This window comes from Bombyx mandarina, chromosome 09 (assembly GCF_030267445.1).
Source record: "Bombyx mandarina strain Sakado chromosome 09, ASM3026744v2".
Taxonomy (NCBI): Eukaryota; Metazoa; Arthropoda; class Insecta; order Lepidoptera; family Bombycidae; genus Bombyx; species Bombyx mandarina.
In genome coordinates, this window is record NC_143216.1 from 11224129 (window position 1) to 11247488 (window position 23360).

The 23360-nt window shown below is 36.7% G+C and overlaps 1 protein-coding gene across 5 annotated transcripts in view; it reads left to right on the plus strand.

The window, feature by feature from the left end:
- The window catches only part of CenG1A (Centaurin gamma 1A), a 271620-nt gene that overhangs the window by 231707 nt on the left and 16553 nt on the right, over positions 1-23360 (plus strand). For 4 of the 5 annotated variants that reach the window (XR_016323567.1, XM_028177295.2, XM_089729912.1 and 1 more), the window contains exons 4-6: positions 16526-16667; positions 16943-17077; positions 18155-18282. Coding sequence is in view for 4 of the 5 variants with exons in the window: in XM_028177295.2 (XP_028033096.2) it covers positions 16526-16667; positions 16943-17077; positions 18155-18282 (405 nt within the window). In the remaining variant the exon portion in view is untranslated. Of the gene's footprint in view, positions 1-12638; positions 12927-16525; positions 16668-16942; positions 17078-18154; positions 18283-23360 lie in introns of those variants that run through there. The other variant, XM_089729914.1, reaches the window with a different exon arrangement.

The following is a 23360-nucleotide window of genomic DNA, read 5'->3' on the forward strand; positions in this document are numbered from 1 at the left end:
CCATCAGCAATGCCAGGGGCAGAGCCAAGCCGCTGCTATTAAGAGTAGTATAGTAGAAAAAGTAGTAGTTTTCATTCTGTTTAGCACCTGCTTTGAACTGTCTAAACGTTGACATGTGAAATAACAAAATTTGAGTTGATTATTGAATGTTTATTTGTTGGGGAAGTTTACGACGAAAAGAAGATCTTCCACCGAGCGGGTGATATTGCTCGGTAGACCGACGGTCCGAATGTTGTTTTTTTTTTTCCTACCTATGCTGATAGCCTTGAGAGGCTATTTCAGCTTCGCCCTAACGTTTGTAGGTGAGCTCACGGGATTCAAACCTGACCACGATGCTAACACGAACCCTAGCAAGAGCCGTGCTTCGCAGAATCTACCACCGGATCGGAAACGCGACCCACTGAGAAGATCCGGCGAGAAACTCAGTGGGCTGTGTCTGAGAGTTAATTTGCTCGTCGAGCCCTTCGTCGCAAGCGACGGGTTCGACGAGAACGGTGACCGGTGCTTGAAATACCTAAAAGCACCGTTAGTGGATCGGGAGGATCCGAGATGACGTGTTTTGGGCGACGTCGACTGCTTTCCATTCTGTCCGCAGGATCGGGAATGCCGTGTTCGGAACTTGTATTATATATGCGCTTTATCTTGAAAATGTCGTAAGCGAGATTCAGGCATCTGTCAATTATCTTGCGTTGTATGATGGTTACCCGCAACAATTTTATACTACGAGTATAAATAAAAGTAGTACAGAATGAAGTTTCTCTGTTTGCGAATATTAAATAATAACCGGTTGTAATTTTGGTGATTAGTAAAATAGGAGATATTTTCATCATCCACATAAATGTAACAAGAAATATTGGTTAATATTAGCGAATATTTCGATGCCTTAACTAATTATGTATGTGTGCAACACAGTAATACCAGTATAAAACAGTAAGCGTTCAGAATAGTACGTACAAAACACGCGCCGACAGTGTGGCGCCGAGGGGTGGCACTGGTTTATTTGTCAAACACCCTTTCGAGTTCTTTCAAGTGTAATTTAATATACCTGGATGGATTTAATTATATTAAAACCTATTTTGTTTCGTACGGTTCCGAATTAAAAACCCAAATGAAGTTGTGTTCAACTTAAGATGGATACAAAGTTTTTTTAAATGTCCTGCATTTGGCGTAACCTACAAATATCTGATCAGTGTCCTTAGTGCGAGATTTTTAACGTCCTCGCTAGCGTAAACGTTAACTCAAATTTTAATAGAGTTGGACCAGCGCCCCTAGCGGCAAACTTTCCAATTCCATACAAAATTGAGTTAACTTTTACGCTATCGAGAACGTTAAAAAACTCGCTCTAAACACATTGGGCTTTGGCCTGGTCGTTAATGATTCTAAATATTCTTCGCGGTTATAGTAAATGTCTTTGTTAAATATGTTTGCTATTCGAATTCGGGCTATATTTGTTCTATGCCCATATGTGTTTGTTATACCGAGAATACTAGAAAGCCAAGCTACAAATTGCATGTTTAATGTCCGTTTCATTATTAATTCTTTGTATTCATTCAGGAATCTAAAATTCCGATCCATTTTAAGGTTCTATGTGACTCTAACTGCTCTAGTTCAAATTCCCGGTTTTACTTTTCTTGAGGGTTTGAATATGTTACTGAGAATCAAGATCCACCGAGGTGTCTTTATCTCGCACGGGTTTGGCATGTCTGAGCGTCATCAGTTTTGGAGAAAGTGCAACGCTTAAAGAAATAGAATCAATTAATTTTCGGACTTATTTGCTTCGACGTTGTTAAGTCTATCTACGTTGAAAAGTTTTATCTCAAATGGTGTTCTATAGTTTTATTGTAACTCCTCCTTGTGTCGATAATCCTCAATGCTGAGGGTCGTGGCCTCCATTATCCTGCGCCATTCCTGCCTATCCTCGGCTGTGTGGATAGCAACTATTATTATAACCAATTAAAGGGTAAAATTTAAAAGCCAACGATGCGACCTTGCGACCTTAGATTGGGGTGCGATTGCTCTCCAAAAGCATGATTGCTTCAATGCCAACACAGTCAAACTTTTGGAAAACATTTTGCGAGGTTTTATTTTCGTCACACGATATTAATCCATATCCCTGGTTTTGGTTCATGTTTGGTAACTTACATATTATTGTAAATATATCTAGGCAGTCTCTCGTGTAGGGTAAGCGTGTTTCCAACGAATGAGGGGTTGGCGTGACATTTAGACTGCGTAATTTAAATGGCTTTTATTTTTATTAGCAGAGTCCACGGATGACCCGGTGTTGGGTTAGTATAGAGGCCTAAAAACAAGAAGAAACCAATATCTTTTTTATTTTTTTATTGCTTAGTTCTGTGGACGAGCTCACAGCCCACCTGGTGTTAAGTGGTAACTGGAGCCCATAGACATCTACAATGTAAATGCGCCACACACCTTGAGATATAAGTTCTAAGGTCTCAGTATAGTTACAAAGGCTGCCCCACCCTTCAAACCGAAACGCATTACTGCTTCACGGCAGAAATAGGCAGGGTGGTGGTACCTACCCGTGCGGACTCACTCACTCTCATCTGCACTGCAAGAATGTGTTGTAAATACGTTTGTTTTTCTTACGATACTACTTTATCTAAATTTGCTACTTACTTACTGTGTTTGTGAATTATAATGCATTTAAAAAAAGAAATTACATGAAAATCAGATTTTCGATTTCAATCGTTTCCGTTTCTCAACTAAATCCCGAATAAGCCCCTTTCAGTTTTTTTAAAACACTCTGAAGACGGTTCACCACGCTCTATAAATGTATTCATAAATTCTGACCGGAATTATACCGGCACCTGTGCGAATCGTAAATGCGTTTTACGCGTTTATTATTCACATGCATAGACGTAAATACTTGTGGGATACCGATTCGAAATAGGAAACGGTGAATGTTTTATCAGTTTGCGGAAATTATGTGTATTTCAATATAATATTTTATTTTAAGGCGGATAAAGGTTTGACCGGGTGCTGTCCAAAAAGAATTTTTGAAGTGAAACTTCTTTAGGCGCGTTGAGAGTAAAATTTAACTCGCGACAGATTAGTTACGTCTCTAGACTCTAGAGAGAAAAGACACAATTTAGGAAAAGTGAGAGTGAGAAAACAGACAAAGCGAGCTAGGTTGTTTCTCTTATACACAGTATTCGCTATTACAAGAGAAATTTAATTAAAGGATGAAAAATGAAGAAAACCACAACATTGCACACCGCAAAAGATGTTCCACTTTCTTTCACGTGCACCAAGTTACACGCGCACCATTTTTTTTTTATTGTCTAGTACACGGTAAGGTTGTGGTGGTGTCAGCGCACTATGAAGCCGGACTATGGACTATCAGTGCAGTAAAACTTCAACCCAAAGGTGTGATATCATGGCATTCGGCATCATTGATACCGTTTTGATCTCTGAGAAATACCGACACTAATACCTTAGAAAAGGCGATTATACGCTCACTTCCCGCTCGTTTCGCTTTGATATGCAAAGTCGCTGCAGGTCTTTGTCATTGGTGTTCGATATTCATGACCCATATCCAATGCGCCGAGACGAGCCTGCTTCAAAATATTCTGTAAAGTCATTCAACCTAGATCCGTTTCTTAGTTTCTATGGGATCATGCAATGACCAGCGTGAGACTATTCTTTTTTTTTAATGCTTAGATGGGAAGATGCGAAGATGCGCGTGTGCCGCACGTTTGAACTCTTCCCGATTTAGATTTTAAGCTAAATCCCAGCCTGTGTAATTTTCCTATTCCCTTCAGTAAAAATTTCACTGTGACCACGTTTTCGGCTATAACAGCCATCATAAGGCAGACGCTATTTCGTCCACCAAAATTAATCGTCCCTGTGTTATTTTAAGAAGTTCATCTTCGAATTCTTTCAAGTGATTTTGCTGGTTTTAGTCAATATAAATTCGTTTCGAATTTGCATAAAATCTTCACTTATATAAGTTCTTCTAAATCTTCAAAACATTATATAATAAAATTTGTGATAAATTAAGGTTGGGCTTATATACTTTTTTTTTTTTTTTTTTTTATTGCTTAGCTGTGTGGACGAGCTCACAGCCCATCTGATGTTAAGTGGTTACTGGAGCCCATAGACATCTACAACGTAAATGCGCCACACACCTTGAGATATAGTTCTAAGGTCTCAGTATAGTCACAACGGCTGCCCCACCCTTCAAACCGAAACGCATTACTGCTTCACGGCAGAAATAGGCGGGGCGGTGGTACCTACCCGTGCGGACTCACAAGAGGTCCTACCACCAGTAATTACGCAAATTATAATTTTGCGGGTTTCATTTTTATTACACGATGTTATTCCTTCACCGTGGAAGTCAATCGTGAACATTTGTTGAGTACGTATTTCATTAGAAAAATTGGTACCCGCCTGCGGGATTCGAACACCGGTGCATCGCTTCAACACGAATGCACCGGACGTCTTATCCGTTAGGCCACGACGACCAATTCCATAGTAACATTTTCTATTAAGATGTTGTTGTATGATGACTCGGTGGTGCCGTAGTTGGCACTCCTGATTGTTGCGCCGGAGTCCGTGGTTTCGATTCCCACATCTGACAAATATTTTTGTGATGAACAGGTTTGTTTTCTCTTTGTCCGGTGTTTATTATCTATATATGTATATATTTAAACGTATTTAAGTATGTATGTCAGTCTCTGGTAGACATAACACAAGGAATCTTAATTTGGGACACGTACGATGGTGCGTGATTTGTTCCCAGTTATATATTTATTTATAATAATCATTTTTCATTCAGATGAAATAATGTGATTTTTCATTTATTGCTTAGATGGATGGACGAGCTCACAGCCCATCTGGTGTTAAGTGGTTACTGGAGCCCATAGACATTTACAACGTAAATGCGCCACCCACCTTGAAGTTCTAAGGTCTCAAGTATAGTTACAACGGCTGCCCCACCCTTCAAACCGAAACGCATTACTGCTTCACGGCAGAAATAAGCAGGGTGATGGTACCTATCCGTGCGGACTCACAAGAGGTCCTACCACCAGAAAAAAACTAAACTAAAAAATAACTGGACTAAAAGCGAATTTAAACAATTCATTAGACCTAATAAAAAAAAGTCGATGTTCAAAATCGATTTTCCGGCTTCGATTGGCGCTGCATTCGAACTTCGAACTGTGGTCCGTTGACTCGTTAACATTGAGAGTGCGTTGATCTCATAGTTCACAAACGCTGAGCTAGTCGCGAAGGTCAAATGTTTGAGGTACGAAAGGTTTATCGAGGCGACGACGAGAGCTGAATCGAAATTATTTTGTGAATTTTGAGTTTGTTGAATCTGTTACTTTTAAATTTAAATGAAGCAACAAATAAAAGCGCTTTTTGGATTGATTTAAAGGTCGTTTTCAAACAACGTAGAAATGATTTTTAAATATCTTATATCTATATATATATATATAAAAATGAATTGCTGTTCGTTAGTCTCGCTAAAACTCGATAACGGCTGGACCGATCTGGCTAATTTTGGTCTTGAATGATTTGTGGAAGTCCAGAGAAGGTATGGTAAATAAATATGAAAATGCTCGGAATTAAACAAAAATAACAATTTTGTTTTTCCTTTGGTGTGTCCCCCGTCGGACGGATTCCTTTTGTTTGTTTTAAGTTTATTTTATACAAAAGTTTAGGTCTTTTATTTATAGATTGAGGCACTACGAAGTCTGCCGGGTCAGCTAGTTTAATATATTTTTAATCTCTCAATTCGACTGTATGTTTTTTTTTGGTTTGTTACCTCATAACTTTTGACTGGGTGAACCGATTTTGATGATTCCTTTTCTTATTAGAAAGCTGACGCTTCCCGTGTGGTCCCATTTAATTTTCAGTTCTGATAATGGTGTCCATGAGAAAACCATATAAGTCTTAAATTTGCATTAAGTACGTGCGCGACAAATAGATGAATAACTCAATAACTCAATATCACGCCAACCGATTTCGATGATTATTGTTTTTAGTGTATATTAATTTATTTTCGAATATCTTTTTTTTTCTATTTGAAGTCGGTTTTTGTTAAAGCATGTCTGTTTACAATTATTCGATATTCATACAGCCTCATGTATTTTATTACGTAATTAATGTACGCCTAAATCATTCTCGAATAATTAATTAGAATTGGCCCGCACCTAATACGCCAATCCAATCATTTCAACGATACAATAAATTAGTCATTTTTTTATATTATTATTATTTTATTAATTTTATTGCAGAAATGGTTGGACGAGCTCAACGAATTAACGTAATTTATGTGTCGAAATAATCTCAACTTAACAACTTATTTAGTTTTATTTAATTGATTTGATATCGCACGATCAAGCTCCAACATTTGTTTATTTCTGCCGCGAATTAGTTAGCTGTACCGCTTCAGACTGAGCCGTGAATATAATACAATTGAGTTGTAGACATGACAGTGACTATGGGCTCCGGTGTCTACAGTATATTAGAGGTCCGTGAGCACATGAGTAAACTTGTATATTTAAAAAAATATTGTAATGTTATTATTCATGTCGAATACGTATTTCGCCTTATCATAAATGTACATACCTACGCATCCCCTAAATATATTCGCATTATACAAGCTTCGCTGGATTGCGATTGATACAATTTTCAAGTTCTAAGTCATCGTAGTCAATAGCAATATAACGGTGGAGACACATCCAGTAGTATTTTTATTAGCATAATATTCAAATTCGATACTGGTGGTCCAACATCTTGTGAGCCCACACGGGTAGGACCACCACCCTGCCAATTCCTGCCGTTAAGCAGTGATTTGATTCGATTTGAGGAGTAGGGCAGCCCTAGAACTCATGTCGCAAGGTGCTTAGCGGTATCTATGTTGTTGATGTCTATGGGCTCAGGAAACCATTTACGTAAGACCAGGAGCGCCATGAGCTCGTCCAACCACGTGACCAATAACAGCTTAGCAGCAGTCTTCGTCGGAAATTCTTTCTTTTTCTTTTTTCTCCACCTTATCCCACTAAGTGGAGTCGGTACAGCTAATTTTTCTCTTCCATTCTCTTCTATCAGCCGTCACCTCAACACTCACTACTCTCTCTCTCTCATATCGTCACTCACACACTCCATCCATGTCTTCTTCGGTCGACCTCTTCCCCCTCTACGTTGCACTACCATTTCCATACATCTCCTAGTGGATCCTTCATTACTGGTGGTAGGACCTCTTGTGAGTCCGCGCGGGTGGGTACCACCACTCTGCCTATTTCTGCCGTGAAGCAGTAATGCGTTTCGGTTTGAAGGGTGGGGGCAGCCGTTGTAACTATACTTGAGACCTTAGAACTTATTCTCAAGGTGGGTGGCGCATTTACGTTGTGGATGTCTATGGGCTCCAGTAACCACTTAACACCAGGTGGGCTGTGAGCTCGTCCATCCATCTAAGCAATATAAAAAAAATGGTAATAATAACCGTGAAATAAATATATCGAAAAAAAAAAAACAGTTTTATTAATAAATAGGTAGTAGATGTTTCCCCTGAATGTATTCGAACGTTATAACATTTCCCCGCGTTACGTTTGGTACGTGACAGTTCTTCTAACTCATCGGTGTCGGTAGCAACATTTCGGCAGAGATACGCATCTAATGTAAACTAAACTGCTCATACGTATTTCGATAGGCGGTCGTCAGCTCCATTTGTTATTGCCAAAGTTTGAAGAATATATCCCGTAATGGGAAGCCATTGTCTGATAATAGAATTGGACGATAGATTATTGTCGAAATCGATTTGGAGGAATACTTAGAATGCGTCGATTTAAAATTTAAAATCACATTTCAATATTTCGCACACTTTTTCACCTAACGACTTAATAAATGGATCATCTATTTTGAATTATTGATCCACACACCATTTTATATATTTGCCATACATACCATACATTTAAGTAATTAGTTGTACAGAATTTCAACAAAATTAAATAATATGAATGCCGGCAGTACGTATGACAACTACAATTTCTGTGACGGTAGTTTTACCTAATCTGTTTTCATTCTGCTGAAATTAGTTCATTCAAAATGTTGCCATAGAAAAGAGTTACCTTCTTCTCTTTCCAAATATAATTTTCGTTTGTCATGACATTTAAATATTTTAAAATACTTTTTTACATGCACTAAATGATTCATTAATTTGCATTTGCACTTTTAATCCTGTTTTAATATAAATAAAGAAAGACATTCGAATCGCTAATGCTTTTGATGTTGATAAATAATACTCAATGAGATTAGTTGAATAATATATTTCTAACGTTAAGAACTCTAACAAAGTTTCTTTTTTCTGTGACCTTAAAATATGTAGACGACATTAACCTTGTATTTTGAATGAACTGTTCAAACTTACAATGTCATTTTAAATTACTAAAGATGTCATCAATAGCGATCTTAGTGTCATTCAGTTATACATATTTAATAGGGCTGCTGACTTTTAGGTACTGTTGTTACTTTGATGAATGAAAGCAATTAATTATACTACCCAAAATCCAAATTAACAAAGCTTTATTAAAATCTCTTTCGGAAATAATTTAAATTAAAAGATGTCTATTGTTGGTTGGTTGGTTGCTCGGTTGCTGGTTGGTTGGTTGGTTGCTGTTTTATGGCAAAATTAGATGCGCTTGAAATAATGACAACACGGAGTACGGACAACGGAGTTTACAATTTAACGAATCATAATATTGCAGCCATTAATATGCGGGAATATTAGAGTGATGCACAAAATGATTTCGACAGTTATATAGGTACGTGTATACGAGATATCTGTATCGTAAATGGACAAAAGTTATGGTCATTATTGCTTCATTATGATACCACCTACTATCTTTTTTCATTGCACCTTTTTGGTATTTGAATTCTCTCTGTTATCATCAAGCTCCAAATGTTTTCTCAGCTTCAGTATATTATATTTAATTAACTTGGTATAGATAGATATACCCTAGCGAGACTGTCACCACTACAAGCAACTAGACCGTAAATCCGTCAATCTCCGAAGCACTTTCCTGAACCCGTATCCTTTTGTGATATTCTTTTGAACCGTTTCTTTTGTATGGTCTTTGTGTAAGTTGTAAAAGTATCATGTCTCTTGCACAAAGCGACAACACACAGGGGTCACAACGTATCGAGTTACCAGGCCCTGCGTTGTTATATTCATGCTTCATACATAAATAAGAACTGTATCAAACTCTAGCAGCTAAATTAATTGTTTTTCGGTAAAAAACAATTGCACTGATTTATTTCTTCATAATGAAGTGGTGAACTATTAAATCGACTAAAACTGCAAAGTCAATCAAAGAGGTATGTTAATAGAGGCCGTCAGCGCAAAAGTGGCCTAAGCTTACCATAGTTAGTATGGAGGCAATTAGGTTTGAATTTTTATGAATTTGAATTTGAATAGGCAAAAAAACAATACGCGCAAAAAATATGTTTACAAAGCTATCTGTTATCTATGGGTGAAACTATGGATAGGCCGGTTTTGCATCAAAATTTATTATATTTTAAATAAATTCCAATATACGTCATATATGATTGAATCTTGTGGGTTAGGCCTATTTTGCGCTGATGGCCTCAATTTAGAATCATGATAGTACTTAGTTAGTTTGTTTAACTTAGTTCCGCATGTTTTGTTACCTACTTGTCTTTTAAGAAAAACTAACATGAACTGATATTCTTTGTTATCACTTGTCTCGATTTCGATGCTCCAGCAAGTTTCGAATTTTATTTCGGAAATAGAAAGCGTCCAACACTTTCGACTTTGTTTACTGTATCTTGTTCATATCATACCCCGTTTTTGTGGATACTCGAAAACAGGTTCCGAGTTCATTGGAGATAACAAAAGCCCCCGAAACCTATGCAAGATCGAGTTTACGAGCAATATAAACAATCTCATAAAAAATATATATACCCATGTAGATTTTTGACTACATTTGAAAGTTGATTCTTCAAGGGTCCATATCTCGTTTTATCTTTGTTTTTTATTTTGTTGTCAGGGTTTTATTTATGTGTTGTTGAAATATGTATGACACGCACTAGGCTTCATTCATTTTCATCGCAATTTTAGCACAGAATGGTAGCGATTTTGTTTTGGAGATATAATTGAACATTGCATGTTCCAAGGTAAAGTTACGCATTTTTGGAAAAGAAATCGAGTTCTCGTTGAATTTCCTCGAATGCGTTATCTAATTGCCTTTATAGAAGTTTCAAGGCTACATCAGAACAGTCTAAACAAATACAGTAATAATATGTTCGTTATATAAAACCTAAAGCCATTAAACTAGTGGTATTGTTCTCGACGCACTTAAATAGCAATAACAAATGGGTGCATAACTAGATGGGTACCATCAATCTGACTGTTAGGTTTATAAGTATGAGACAGCATTTCTCCGAACCGGTTGTTGTTATACACATTAGGATTTTATGAACTAAGGCAGCGAATTAATAACAAGGTGGGGCCAAGACGTGGTCTGTACATCTATAGTAATAAATAAACCTAAAACATCTTCGTTTTATATTCATTAGAAACTTTTCGAAATTCACTACGCCTGCATATCAATCTACCTAGTCAGGTCATAAGTATTGTCACACAGTAAAAACTTTTCTTTTAGAATGCTGGCCACAAAAAAGTTTATTGAATTCGAATTTCGAATTGTTCATGAAAATAAAAATGTATACTTTTAGAATTTTACTCATTTTTAAATATGGAGTGGACGCTTAAAGAAGACCGTGTTGCAGTTATTGCGTTGCATCGTTGCGGTTACGCGCCAATTCAAATTTTTAACATACTGAAAATTTTGAATATAACCAAAAGATTCGTTTACCGTACCATCAAACGATACAATGAAGATTCTGGTGTAGATGATAGGTCAAGAAGTGGTCGCCCTCGGTCTGTTAGGACTCCAGCAGTGATAAAAGCTGTGAAGGCGCGAATTCAAAGAAATCCCAAACGTAAGCAGAAACTGTTGGCCCTTCAGATGGGGTTAAGCAGAACCACGGTGAAAAGGGTGTTAAATGAAGACTTAGGGCTTCGGGCACATCGAAGAAAAACAGGACATCGTTTGAATGCTCGTCTAATGGACCTGAGACTGAAGAGATGCCGCGCTTTGTTGAAGCGGTACGCGGGAAAAAAATATCGGGAACTTATTTTTTCGGATGAAAAAATTTTTACCGTAGAAGAGAGCTACAACAAACAAAATGATAAGGTGTACGCACACAGTAGTGAAGAAGCGAGCAACCGTATTCCGCGTGTCCAACGAGGTCATTTTCCATCCTCGCTCATGGTATGGTTGGGAGTTTCTTATTGGGGCTTAACAGAGGTACATTTTTGTGAGAAAGGTGTAAAAACGAATGCAGTTGTGTATCAAAATACAGTCCTGACGAACCTTGTGGAACCTGTTTCTCATGCCATGTTCAATAACAGGCACTGGGTATTCCAACAAGATTCGGCGCCAGCTCATAGAGCGAAGAGCACACAAGACTGGCTGGCGGCGCGTGAAATCGACTTCATCCGGCACGAAGACTGGCCCTCCTCCAGTCCAGATTTGAATCCGTTAGATTACAAGATATGGAAACACTTGGAGGAAAAGGCGTGCTCAAAGCCTCATCCCAATTTGGAGTCACTCAAGACATCCTTGATTAAGGCAGCCACCGATATTGACATGGACCTCGTTCGTGCTGCGATAGACGACTGGCCGCGCAGATTGAAGGCCTGTATTCAAAATCACGGACGTCATTTTGAATAAACTTTAGTGTCATAAGAATCTATGTTTTGTTAAGTTCATTTTGGTATATGAATGGTTACATAATGAATAAACTTGTTTCAATTATTTTACATTAAACATGTGACAGAATTTATGACCTGACTAGGTATATATATTATGTACATTATTCACGAGCTATGAAAAACGATTACCGAAACAACTGATATTGATATTGTGAATCGGCAATTTCAAAATCAATTCGTTTTCTAGATTCATAAACTCTCTCTCGTTGTCTGACCTTGTTGGGGTGTTGCACTAAAACTTTTAAGAAATTACAATTACAATGCACAACGCTGTACTCAAAAACCTCGCCAGTACCAAGATAAGAACTCTGTGTCTGATTTAAGTCTAGGATCCATACACAGAACGGTCTCATTCAGCTTTTATTATTTTCGAGCTTAAAGTGACTACATGCTTTACTATTACATATTTGATGACGTCCCTGCTAGTTCTCTATTTTTGAGGTCCAATATTTAGAATAATTTACCTAGTCTGTAGTAAGACAAATTAATTATTGGACAGGATGAAAAAAATATTCGATGAAGACATTTTTTTATATTCCTTAGATGAGTGGACGAGCTCACAGCCCACCTGGTGTTAAGTGGTTACTGGAGCCCATAGACCTTGAGATATAAGTTCTGAAGTCTCAAGTAATCAATTTTTGGCTGTTTATGAAATATCATAGTAAATGACTGTTAATGTATCACTGTTCTAAGTTCTAAACAGTTCGAAACGAATACAGAGAGAGAGAGAGAGAGAGAGAGATAAAGTTAAATTTACTCAAAATTAAGTTATTAATTGTAAAAGTAATAATGGCTTTAAAGCAACTACTGTTTTCGGGCTACGGTACAAGTTATTTGCACTATGCATTTGTTTCTATCTCTTTTTCAATCTCATTCAAAATGCTGAATACCACGAGTGCGACTGAAAGGCAAATAGCGAAAGGTTTCACCGCCCTACACTTGAAGTCGCCCGCCCGCCCAGTATCCAAGAGCTGCTCGTGGAGTGTGCATTTGTTTTATTACAGCTCGTTAAAATAAAAAGTAATAAATTATGAGATTATTGTCTCATATCGTATAATAAACCATCGTGTTATTATTGACATCTCAAATTCGTGATGGATCGGTGAGATTACTATAATCCTTCTTAAAACCAACTGCTCTGTATTATTGACTAATTTTAGTAAACCTAGTGGTAAGATTATTTAAGTTACTTTTGAGGTTCAGTCATTATTACGGTCGAGAGACTAGGTGTTTTAGAAATCATTTTAATGGCTTAAAAATATTTTTTCATTGTACGTGTAGGCAGACGAGCATACGGCCCACCTGATGGTAAGTGGTTACCGTCGCCCATGGACTTCAGCAATGCCAGGGGCAGAGCCAAACCGCTGCCTATCGTTAATTTGACTTATATTTTCTCTACACTCATTAAATTCTAGACTGATGATTATTACATATATTTTTTATGAATTACAACAGCATTTCTTTTATCGTCATACTTATTTCAAGAACGCGAGCGAAGGTCCGCAGTTAAATTTACGAATGCAATAAAATTACTTTTATTTCACGCGCCATTTAAACTAACATTTTCCGGGTGTCTGGCTTCGGAAAGTAATATTTCGATGATACACATAAATAATTATGTACACGTATTCATGTTCATTTTATTATTACATAGCTTTTGCCCGCGACTCCGTCCGCGTGGAATAGTTACTTTGGCATAACGCTACATTTTACCCCCCATTTCATTTACGTAGAAAGTGAAAATATTTTTGAATTATATAATGTTAAGGAGCTATTTAAACCCCTATCTTGAAACATTATTTATTGGTGCTCCACTTGTATTGGTCTTACCGTGATGTTATATAGCCTATATCCTTCCTCAATAAATGGGCTATCTAACACTGAAAGAATTTTTCAAATCGGACCAGTAGCTCCTGAGATCAACCCGTTCAAACAAACAAGCAAACTCTTCAGCTTTATAATATTAGTATAGATAATTTAATACACATACATAATTATGTACACGTATTCATATGTTCATTTTATTATTACATATTAGTACTAACATGTTCGTAAAAAAAACTATTGTTAACACATTTTTAAAATTATTGACAATTTTAACTTTTTACTCGTAATAGTGATGGTGATTAAAAAAAGTTAACTAGCATCAAACAACTTCAGAAACAATAGAATGCATGTTAGTACAAGGCTTAGGTTATGATAAATAGTACCTAAGTGTAGAAATAATAAATAGAAAACAGATGGCTTTATTCTCCGGCTGGTACTAAGCGGTAACTTCAAGCTATAAAAACCATACTAAGAAATATAATGGAAATTACAATTACATTGCAAATGTGATTAATAATTTTTTCAAACCGGAACGCATTATATTAATGTTTCTGGACAGGAATACGTTGGACTTTTAGCACTGAAATGCGCGTGCAAAACATTTTATTAAATATGTAAATAAATAATTAGCTGTGTTGTCTTTGGTTTTCGCAAATCGCGGATATAATTAAAACGACTTTTGTGTAACCTCTTGACCCCGAAAAGTGTAAAGAATTCGGGATATCTCGGAAATAATGAAATGAAAATCATAAACACAACATTAAACCGTAATACTTTTTGATTAGATGATTATTATTGTTATTATATATTTTTTTATTGATTAGATGAGTGGACGAGCTCACAGCCCACCTGGTGTTAAGTGGTTACTGGAGCCCATAGACATCTACAACGTAAATGCGCCACCCACCTAGAGATATAAGTTCTAAGGTCTTAGTATAGTTACAACGGCTGCCCCACTCTTCAAACCGAAACGCATTACTGCTTCACGGCAAAAATAGGCAGGGTGGTGGTACCTACCTGCGCGGACTCACAAGAGGTCCTACCATCAGTAAAAATATTTTTTACCAGTAAAAATACTAAATATTTTGTTATAATTAATTGTGGCTGTTTTCATGATCGGCTTATTCAACTGTAATTACATAATATTGCCGGGTGTTGTATTTTTTCATACCACACTTAAAAACAATGAATCATGCATATTATTAAAACGTCCTTGACACAGACGTTCCGTTGAAACTGTTACGTTTGAAATGTGACGCTCTTTACACGAATAAGTTAGACAAAGAACTCTCAAGGTAGAACCGGTTTTTCTATGGTTTTTCCTCTCTCATCACGGACACGCACTCCGGTGCCGGATGACGGCTCTTGTTTAACTCGTCGAGTAAAGGGGTGGCACCCTCCTACGCAACGTCCGTTCGAGTGGAAGCTGGGCTAGTCATATACTTGACAGGCTCCAGCTAAATTGACATACGCCTATATTTAATATGAGTATTTAAAGAGATTAGAACATTTTAAAGTAATACGAAATTATAAATTGCTTAATTACTTGTGGTAGGACGCTTATGAGTCCCCACGGGTATGTTGTGAGTCTCAACCGGTATGTACCAGCGCCCTGCCTATTTCTGCCGTGAAGCAGTAATTAGTAATGAGTTTCCCGTTTGAAGGGCGGGGCAGCCGTTGTACTGTAAAAACGGAGACCTTAGAACTTGTGTCTTGAGGTCGGTAGAGGCTTTATGTTGTAGATGTCTATGGGCTCCGGTAACGACTTAACACCAGGTGGCCTGTGAGCTCGTTCGTCCATCTAAGCAATAAAAAAGAACCATGACATTATTTCCTTAAGATTTAACCGAAAATAAAGACCTCGGGATTTTTTTTCAAATCAAAATGACGATGTAATGTTCGTTCTTGAATAATTGAATCTTGAAATTGAAACAATAGTGTTCTCTTGCCTATTGTGTTATTGTTAACCAAAGTACATACAAGAATGTTCAATAACAAAGTCTAACATACGAATTCATTCACCAATTTTTTATATTATCTGTATTAATTAATGTAATATTTTAAATTGTGGCAGACATTATAACATGTGCATTCTTTTGCATATGTTATAGCTTTCTTTTCCGTGTTTTACGCAACCCTTCTGTTTACCCCTGCGACTGCACGAAATTACCCCAAGTAATTTTAATGGGGCTCTTCGACAAGGGTGTGGGTTTTTTCCTGCGGGCTTAATTTTGCAATGTTAGGGTTATGGGGATATACGTAATATTGGATTACCAAAAAAAGCGATAGTTGTTTTTAAAGATTTCACTGAATATTTTCGATTATGAATGAAATCGACTCTAAAATTGACAATTAATTTAGCTTGTTAAAAACCCAAAAGCTTTCTTTATAATTTTCGAATTAGTTCTAGAATCAATGTCAAATACAATAAATATGCCTATGAAACCTAGAATTCCCGTGAGCCAGGAAAATACAGTACTACTGGTAGTAGTAGTACAAAGGGCTTGTTCAGTGGACAAACAGTATATCCATATTACAAAACTATTTTTTTACTGGTGGTAGGATGTCTTGTGAGTCCGCACGGGTACGTACCACCACCTTGCCTATTTCTGCCGTGAAGCAGTAATGCGTTTCGGTTTGAAGGGTGGGGTAGCCGTTGTAACTAACTATACTGAGGTCTTAGAACTTATATCTCAAGGTGGGCGGCGGCATTTACGTTGTAGATATCTATGGGCTCCGGTAACCGCCTCACTCCAGGTGGGTCGTGAGCTCGTCTATCTATGTAATCAGTAAAAAAAATTTACCAACACATCGAAACATAATCACACAACATTAACATATGATATAAATGTATATGTTTTTTTTTTGTTTCAGTTCACCGCGTGGGTTGACGCGGTAATTTTTGTCTTCAGCCTGGAGAACGAGATCAGCTACAACACAATATCTAGCTACTTCAATAAAATGTCCCATTATAGAAATTCAGCAGAAATTCCAATCATATTGGTTGGAACCCAAGGTGAGTTTATTGACACATCTTCCAATACCCTTTGTGGATTAAATAAACATCTGCCTTAAAGTTTTGTCTTTTGAGATTTATGCTGTACAAGATTAGATTTGTATATTTCAATTCGAATCTAAGTGTTCTGAATGTTAACGACAAAATTTGTTCTCAAAAGACCACTCGCTGTTCACAAAATAATACAGAGTAGTTTCCAAACGTTATGCATAATTACGTAAACGGTTCGATATTTAATAAATTATTTCCTATTAAATTATTGGTTGCTCTTCCAGATGCCATAAGTGAAAGTAGTCCACGTGTAGTAGACGACAACCGCGCTCGCAAGCTGTCCAATGAACTACGAAGATGTTCATACTACGAGACATGTGCTACCTATGGCTTAAACGTGGAGCGAGTGTTTCAAGATGGTAAGTGTAACGAATTCAGTCAGCCGCGGAATATTTAAATATGGATGATGTCAGCCCAGTCGAGGTTTTCGTTGGTTAGTTTTATCAAGGAATGCCGTTACCGTTTCTCGATTTGCATGAAATTCTTTTGTTGTTTATCTTTTGATTGAAATCTAACCGTGTGAATTCGTTTATAGAATCAATGTTCAATTTTATTTCCAATCTCGTTGATTGAAACGTATAGCGGGCATAAGTCGTTAGTTGCACATTCTATAGTTTAAACAGAAGCTGACTATGTTATATTCAAATAATTAGTAAACGGAGAACAAGAAGAAATTTAGGGCCTATTTATTCATTTTGTGAAAATTATCTAAATTCAAAGAAAAAGGAAACATGATGCAGAAAATTACTGTATAAATTGTATATACTGTATAAATATAATTCACAATAAAATTAAATAATCAAACAGTAAACAATCATAGGGATTAAGGAAAGGAAAAAAAATCAGTTCCTTAAACGAAGAGTAATGTTGGAACCTTAAGAAATCGTAAATTAATTATAGTAATTTTATTAATGCACATTATCAGATCTAGCGAGTTTATGGAATCCGTTCCGTTGAAATCGATATCAGATAGAGAGTTATAAAATTACGTAACATGATTTTACGAGTATCGTCTCGCGTGATTTTACATCGCGATGACTGGCGTTGGGCGTTAGTAGTTCGGCGATTGCGAGACGCAAGGAGTTTACTCGCGGCTAGTGGCAACACCGGCCTGTAGCTGAGTGGTCGTTCTTGTTCATTCGTTCCGCGCATTGTTTACATTTTTGACAGTGCTTAGCATCGGAAGTGTTGTTCGTTGATTTTAAATTAAAAAGTCTAATTCTGAATGGAAGGATGGAGAGAACGCTCATTTTCAAGTCTAATCTATCGCCTATTTCAAGTTTAAGACGTAGGAGTTCGTGCTACAACATACAAAGAGCCGAAGAACGCGATCGTAGGAAATCGACTAAGTTTGAATGTGCGTGAAATAGTAATATGAAAAAATGTGCCGTGAAAGTCGATGTGTTGTGTTTTGTTTAACGTGGTGTTTATTACAGCGTGTCAGAAGATCGTCGGGACTAGGCTCTCGGCGTCATCCCAGTGCCTCTCCGGGGGCTCGCGTCCGGCAACTCCGCAGCCTCTTGCGAATTCACCTAGCCACAATCATACATCGTTTTTATATAAGGTCAGTCGTTATTATTATAAAAAACATGCAAAAAATAATGAAGTAAAATCCATATATTCCTTCCTAAGTAGGTTCTTACTAGTTTTGTGCATTCCGAACAGTAAACTTTTAACTTAAGTATGTATAAGAGGTGATAAGATAGTCTTAAATAGAGAATGCTTTTTTATTTATGAAATTGTACTAAAATATGTCCCAAAAAATAAAATGTTCTTGATCAATTTAACGTTAAATATCATTAATACAATACCTAATGTAATTATTGTAGCAAATTTTTTTATTAAAAAAGTCTGTTAAATTATATTGATAAAACCATGTCCTATATGAGTAATTTAAAAACTGTGTACAATTTATACACAAAAACGATAATCGGTATTTGCCAAGAGATGGCTGACCTTGAGTTGAAATTTAGAAATTCTGGAAATAGACAACAAGCGTTGGCTTTGTGACAAAATTCAAGTTAATATGCAAATGAAACTAAAATGTATTATTACCTGTGCTATAAAATTCTGAATGAAATGATACAACAATGCTAGTAGCCAATCGAAGAGAATAAAATTATATAGAAAAAATATATAGAAAAAAATCTCTTAAAAGCATTGGAGTCACAGATGACTTCTTGTAGCTGATATGGTCATATCTGTGTTCCGAGGAATTGATTTGGCTTCCCACCGAGGTATTCCCTGAGTCCTATGGCAAGTCCTTATGAGAACTGAGAAAAAGTCATTAGCTGTACACTGACTTGACAGTGTCCTTAGCATTGTTGGTATCTATCAGTGATATTAGCCAAATACTTATCAAATGTTCGTGATTGACTAAAGTTGTTGTAGCTTAAAAGATAAGATGCCTGGTGCATTTGTATCGAGCGATGCAACTGTTTCGGTGTTTGATTGCCAATGTCACAGTATACACAAAAATGACAAGTGCTTAGAGAAAAAAAATATCTAAATACAAATAAAGATTTTTGAGATATAGGTTTAAGTTTAGTTGTAGAGATGGAAGCTTTGATATAATATTATTAAAGGGCTGTCATGTATGACAGTCTATAAACTAGTAAGAATGAATATTTTGTGGCAAATAATCGCTGAATGCTTGAATTGAAGGCGTACTGATAATACATGCTGGCAACTGGAAACATTCATCATTGACATAAATGATATAACAAAATTGGGATATATGTATTCAAATTATCTAAACATTTTGTCTTCTACTATTAAGACAGGTATGCATTATACATATTACAAATTCAATTGATAGCATGTTCTGAATAGAAGGTATAATTGTTTTGACTGCAAATAACCAAAAATAATATTGCCAATTGTTAAAGAATTTTAAAGAGAATGTGTGTTAAATTCTATGTTTTCACTGGTAATATATGCAATATACACTCTCGTATATATATTTTCTTAAATGCCATTGTAGGCAGAATACCGTCTACCTGTTGGTAATCATACTGTTGTAAGTAAAAGTTCATTACTAACGGTAGGACGTCTTGTTCACATGGGTAGGTATCAAAAACATTCATAGATTATACAAAAAAGTATGGCCAGCAGAACAAATGGAAGACGAATGATGATGATATATATATGATGATAAATTTAGACGTTGTGGTCTAAATGTTACGATGATTCATTTGTACCTTGGTTTTCAAATATTTCAGACAGGTATCAATTTTTGTAAGCCAATAGCAGCACTTAACTTGTTTTAACTTACTACCTCGCCTGTTCCTGCCGTGAAGCAGTAATGCGTCTTGGTTTAAAGGGTGGGGCTGTCGTAATGTAAAAACTGAGACCTTAGCACTCATGTGTGAAAGTGAATCACGGATCAATTTACATTGTAGATGTCTATGAGCTCCGGTAAACATAACACCAGGTGGGCCGTGAGCTAATACATCCAAATATGTAATTCATTTTTTACTATTATTATTGCACATGGATTTCAGTAATACCAGGGGTATAGGCAAGCTGCTGCCTACGGCAAAAAAATAATGTATTTAATTTTAACAGTAGAAAGGAATATTTCCATACTGATTTACTTTTATTGAATTAATGTTTTTCTTGAATTTGGAATATTGAAATTTGTTTTTAATTGAACACAATACTCTATAAGTCTGTACATTGGTCTGGTTAGGGAATTTTTGATTTCATATATTCCAGTTATCTTTTCGGTACTCTGATTAGAGATCATTTATTTTTTTAGCAGTGTTTTTTTTTGTGTATGTAAATAATATTATTACAATAATAAACGCGAGATTAAATCGTACAAATACTATTATGTCTACGACTGACCAAAAACCAATGAAAATGCTACGGCAGTACTTAGTTGAATCAATTTTGGTTAGATTTTTTGACACGCGATTCTATTCCTGCATTGCGGAAGTCGATCGGTGAATATTTGTTGTACGTATTCGCTTAGAGAAAACTGTATCATCAGAACGTGATCGTATCGCTTGATATGAGTAGGTAACACTGGGCGTCTTTTTGGCCACGATTTAGCAAACGTTCATTAGCTAACCTTTTTTAAAAATAATAACAAAATATTATCAATATAATTAAATATTTTACGTCTCGTACGCACCTAAATGATTTAAACGGAATGGTTATTACGTAATCCGATTTCACTCTAATAACTCAATTATGATCAGTCAAATGATTTCAAGCGTGTAACGTTTGCAATAAAATTAATATCATTCTTTAATTATGTTGCAAAGTTAAAATACGCTAATTTACTTTACTACTCAAAAGAGTTTTTTTATTGAGCACTAAAAACTGTGAATCGATTTATAGACTTCCTCAGTTCCGATTCACTACCCTAAGAGTGGACAAAGAATAGGTCGACCAAAGAGTCGCGGTCAGTTGCTTAGACGAAGCCTTAAAGTATGGGCCGCCGAAATTCGGCAACAGTTTACACCACCGGGTGCCACATTTAAAAAATAATTTCGAAGATGGTTGGATGCGCTCTCGGCCCACTTGGTGTTTAGTGGTCACCGGAGTCCATAGACATCAACGTCCTAAATGCTCCTACCCACCTTGAGATATACATAAGTCCTACGTCTCAATTTTTACAGTACATGCAACGGCCGAAAATATAGGCAGTATGGTGATACCTATCCGTGTGTGCTCACTGTATTCCCTACCAACAGTGAGTTATGCTGATAAGAATATATAAATGGGAATAAAATAATGTATACACGGTCAAGAATCTCAATACTCGTAAATTTTGAATCAGATTAATCATCCAAAGATAATTTAGTGAATAATAATGATGTCCTTGATTTATTGTTTTCCAATAAAACAAGCGACGGACGACGGTGCGACCAATATCTAATCTGTTCAGGATAACATTTATCGTGCATATTTTGGGGGCGAATGTACTTTATGAATTTATTCTTTTGAAGAGCTATTCTTAAAGAGCGAACGGTTTCCGTGGTATGGACATGTGATGCGTATAGAGAGGAGATGCATGTGACTAGGAGATGTATGGAAATTGTAATGCAAGGTAGAGGGGGAAGAGGTCGACCGAAGAAGACATGGATGGAGTGTGTGAATGACGATATGAGAGAGAGAGAGAGAGGAGTGATGACGGCTGATAGAAGAGGATGGTATAGAAAAATTCGCTGCGCCGACCCTACCTAGTGGGATAAGGTGGAGACAAAGAAGAAGAATAAGAAAAGAAATTTTCGAAAAATTTAACGTATCATAATTCGTTTGGTCTCATATAGCTTTGGTGACCCACTGATTTTACGGTCGGGCCTTAAGGCTAGGAGTGCACTGGTTTCATGTCGTCTGAAAATGAAATTTATAAATTCTATAATTTTTTTTTTTTTTTTTATTGCTTGGATGGACGAACGAGCTCACAGCCCACCTGATATTAAGTGGTTACTGGAGCCCATAGACATCTACGGCGTAAATGCGCCACCCAGCTTGAATCATAAGTTTTAAAAGGTCTCAAGTATAGTTACAACGGCTGCCCCCCCCCACCTTCAAACCGAAACGCATTACTGCTTCACGGCAGAAATAGGTAGGGCGGTGGTACCTACCCGCGCGGACTCACAAGATGTCCTACCACCAGTAACTAAATAATTTAAAGTCTGATATAGTCAAAGATTCAGCTGCGTCAGTTTACCTTCGTAGTTTCTGTGTCTTCCGTCTCGAACACGAACGTTTAATAAGGATAATCGATCCGTCATGTTTCTGATAGTTTGCGGGAGCGCATCTGAAACTCGCCGGACTTGTACCGTTTGCTCGTATTTCAGCGTAAAGCAATAAAACAAAATTTAAACGAATAAAATCGTATAATTTGATGGTTATTCCGTAAAAAAATAAAAATCAAACCCGCAAAATTATAATTTGCGTAATTACTGGTGGTGAAGCAGTAATGCGTTTCGGCTTGAAGGGTGGGGTGGTAGCCGTTGTAACTATACTGAGACCTTAGAACTAACATCTCAAGGTGGGTGGCGCGTTTACGTTCTAAATGTCTATGGGCTCCAGTAACCACTTGACACCAGGTGGGCTGTGAGCTCGTCCACGCATCTAAGCAATAAAAAAAAATCATTATTACTGACACGTCTCACTGTGTCTCTGACCTTCGAAGGTGGTGACATCTCATCCAAAAAGGGCTTGAATAGGTACATTGTGAATGTCCTCAATGAGTCGGCGGCTTGAGGATAAGTAGTCTCTTGATAGAAGAGTTTAGGTACTTCCTTATTTTGAAAATTTATCAAAACGACTTATCTAATGATTGTGTACATACAATAATAATCATGTGTAATGTTTCGGTGAAAACGTGACTTTCCGTACATATTGACATATTCGTTGATTTGTAAGGATGTAGGTATGCGTGTTCTGATGAAAGTTCTAGAAACGGAAGCTCGCCCCGTAATGTTTCAACTGTTGAAACAATATTTCGATGCCTCCAATGAACACTACTCAAACTCCGAATTCGTAGGTTTACAGGAGGAGCGTTTAAACTACGAAAAAAAGTTGATAAAATCTTTATTATTGCAGATATATTTATGGTTTTTTCTTGTGTAACTAGCTGATTTACTCTTGCTTCAAACCCCATCAATAATGAATTTGTAA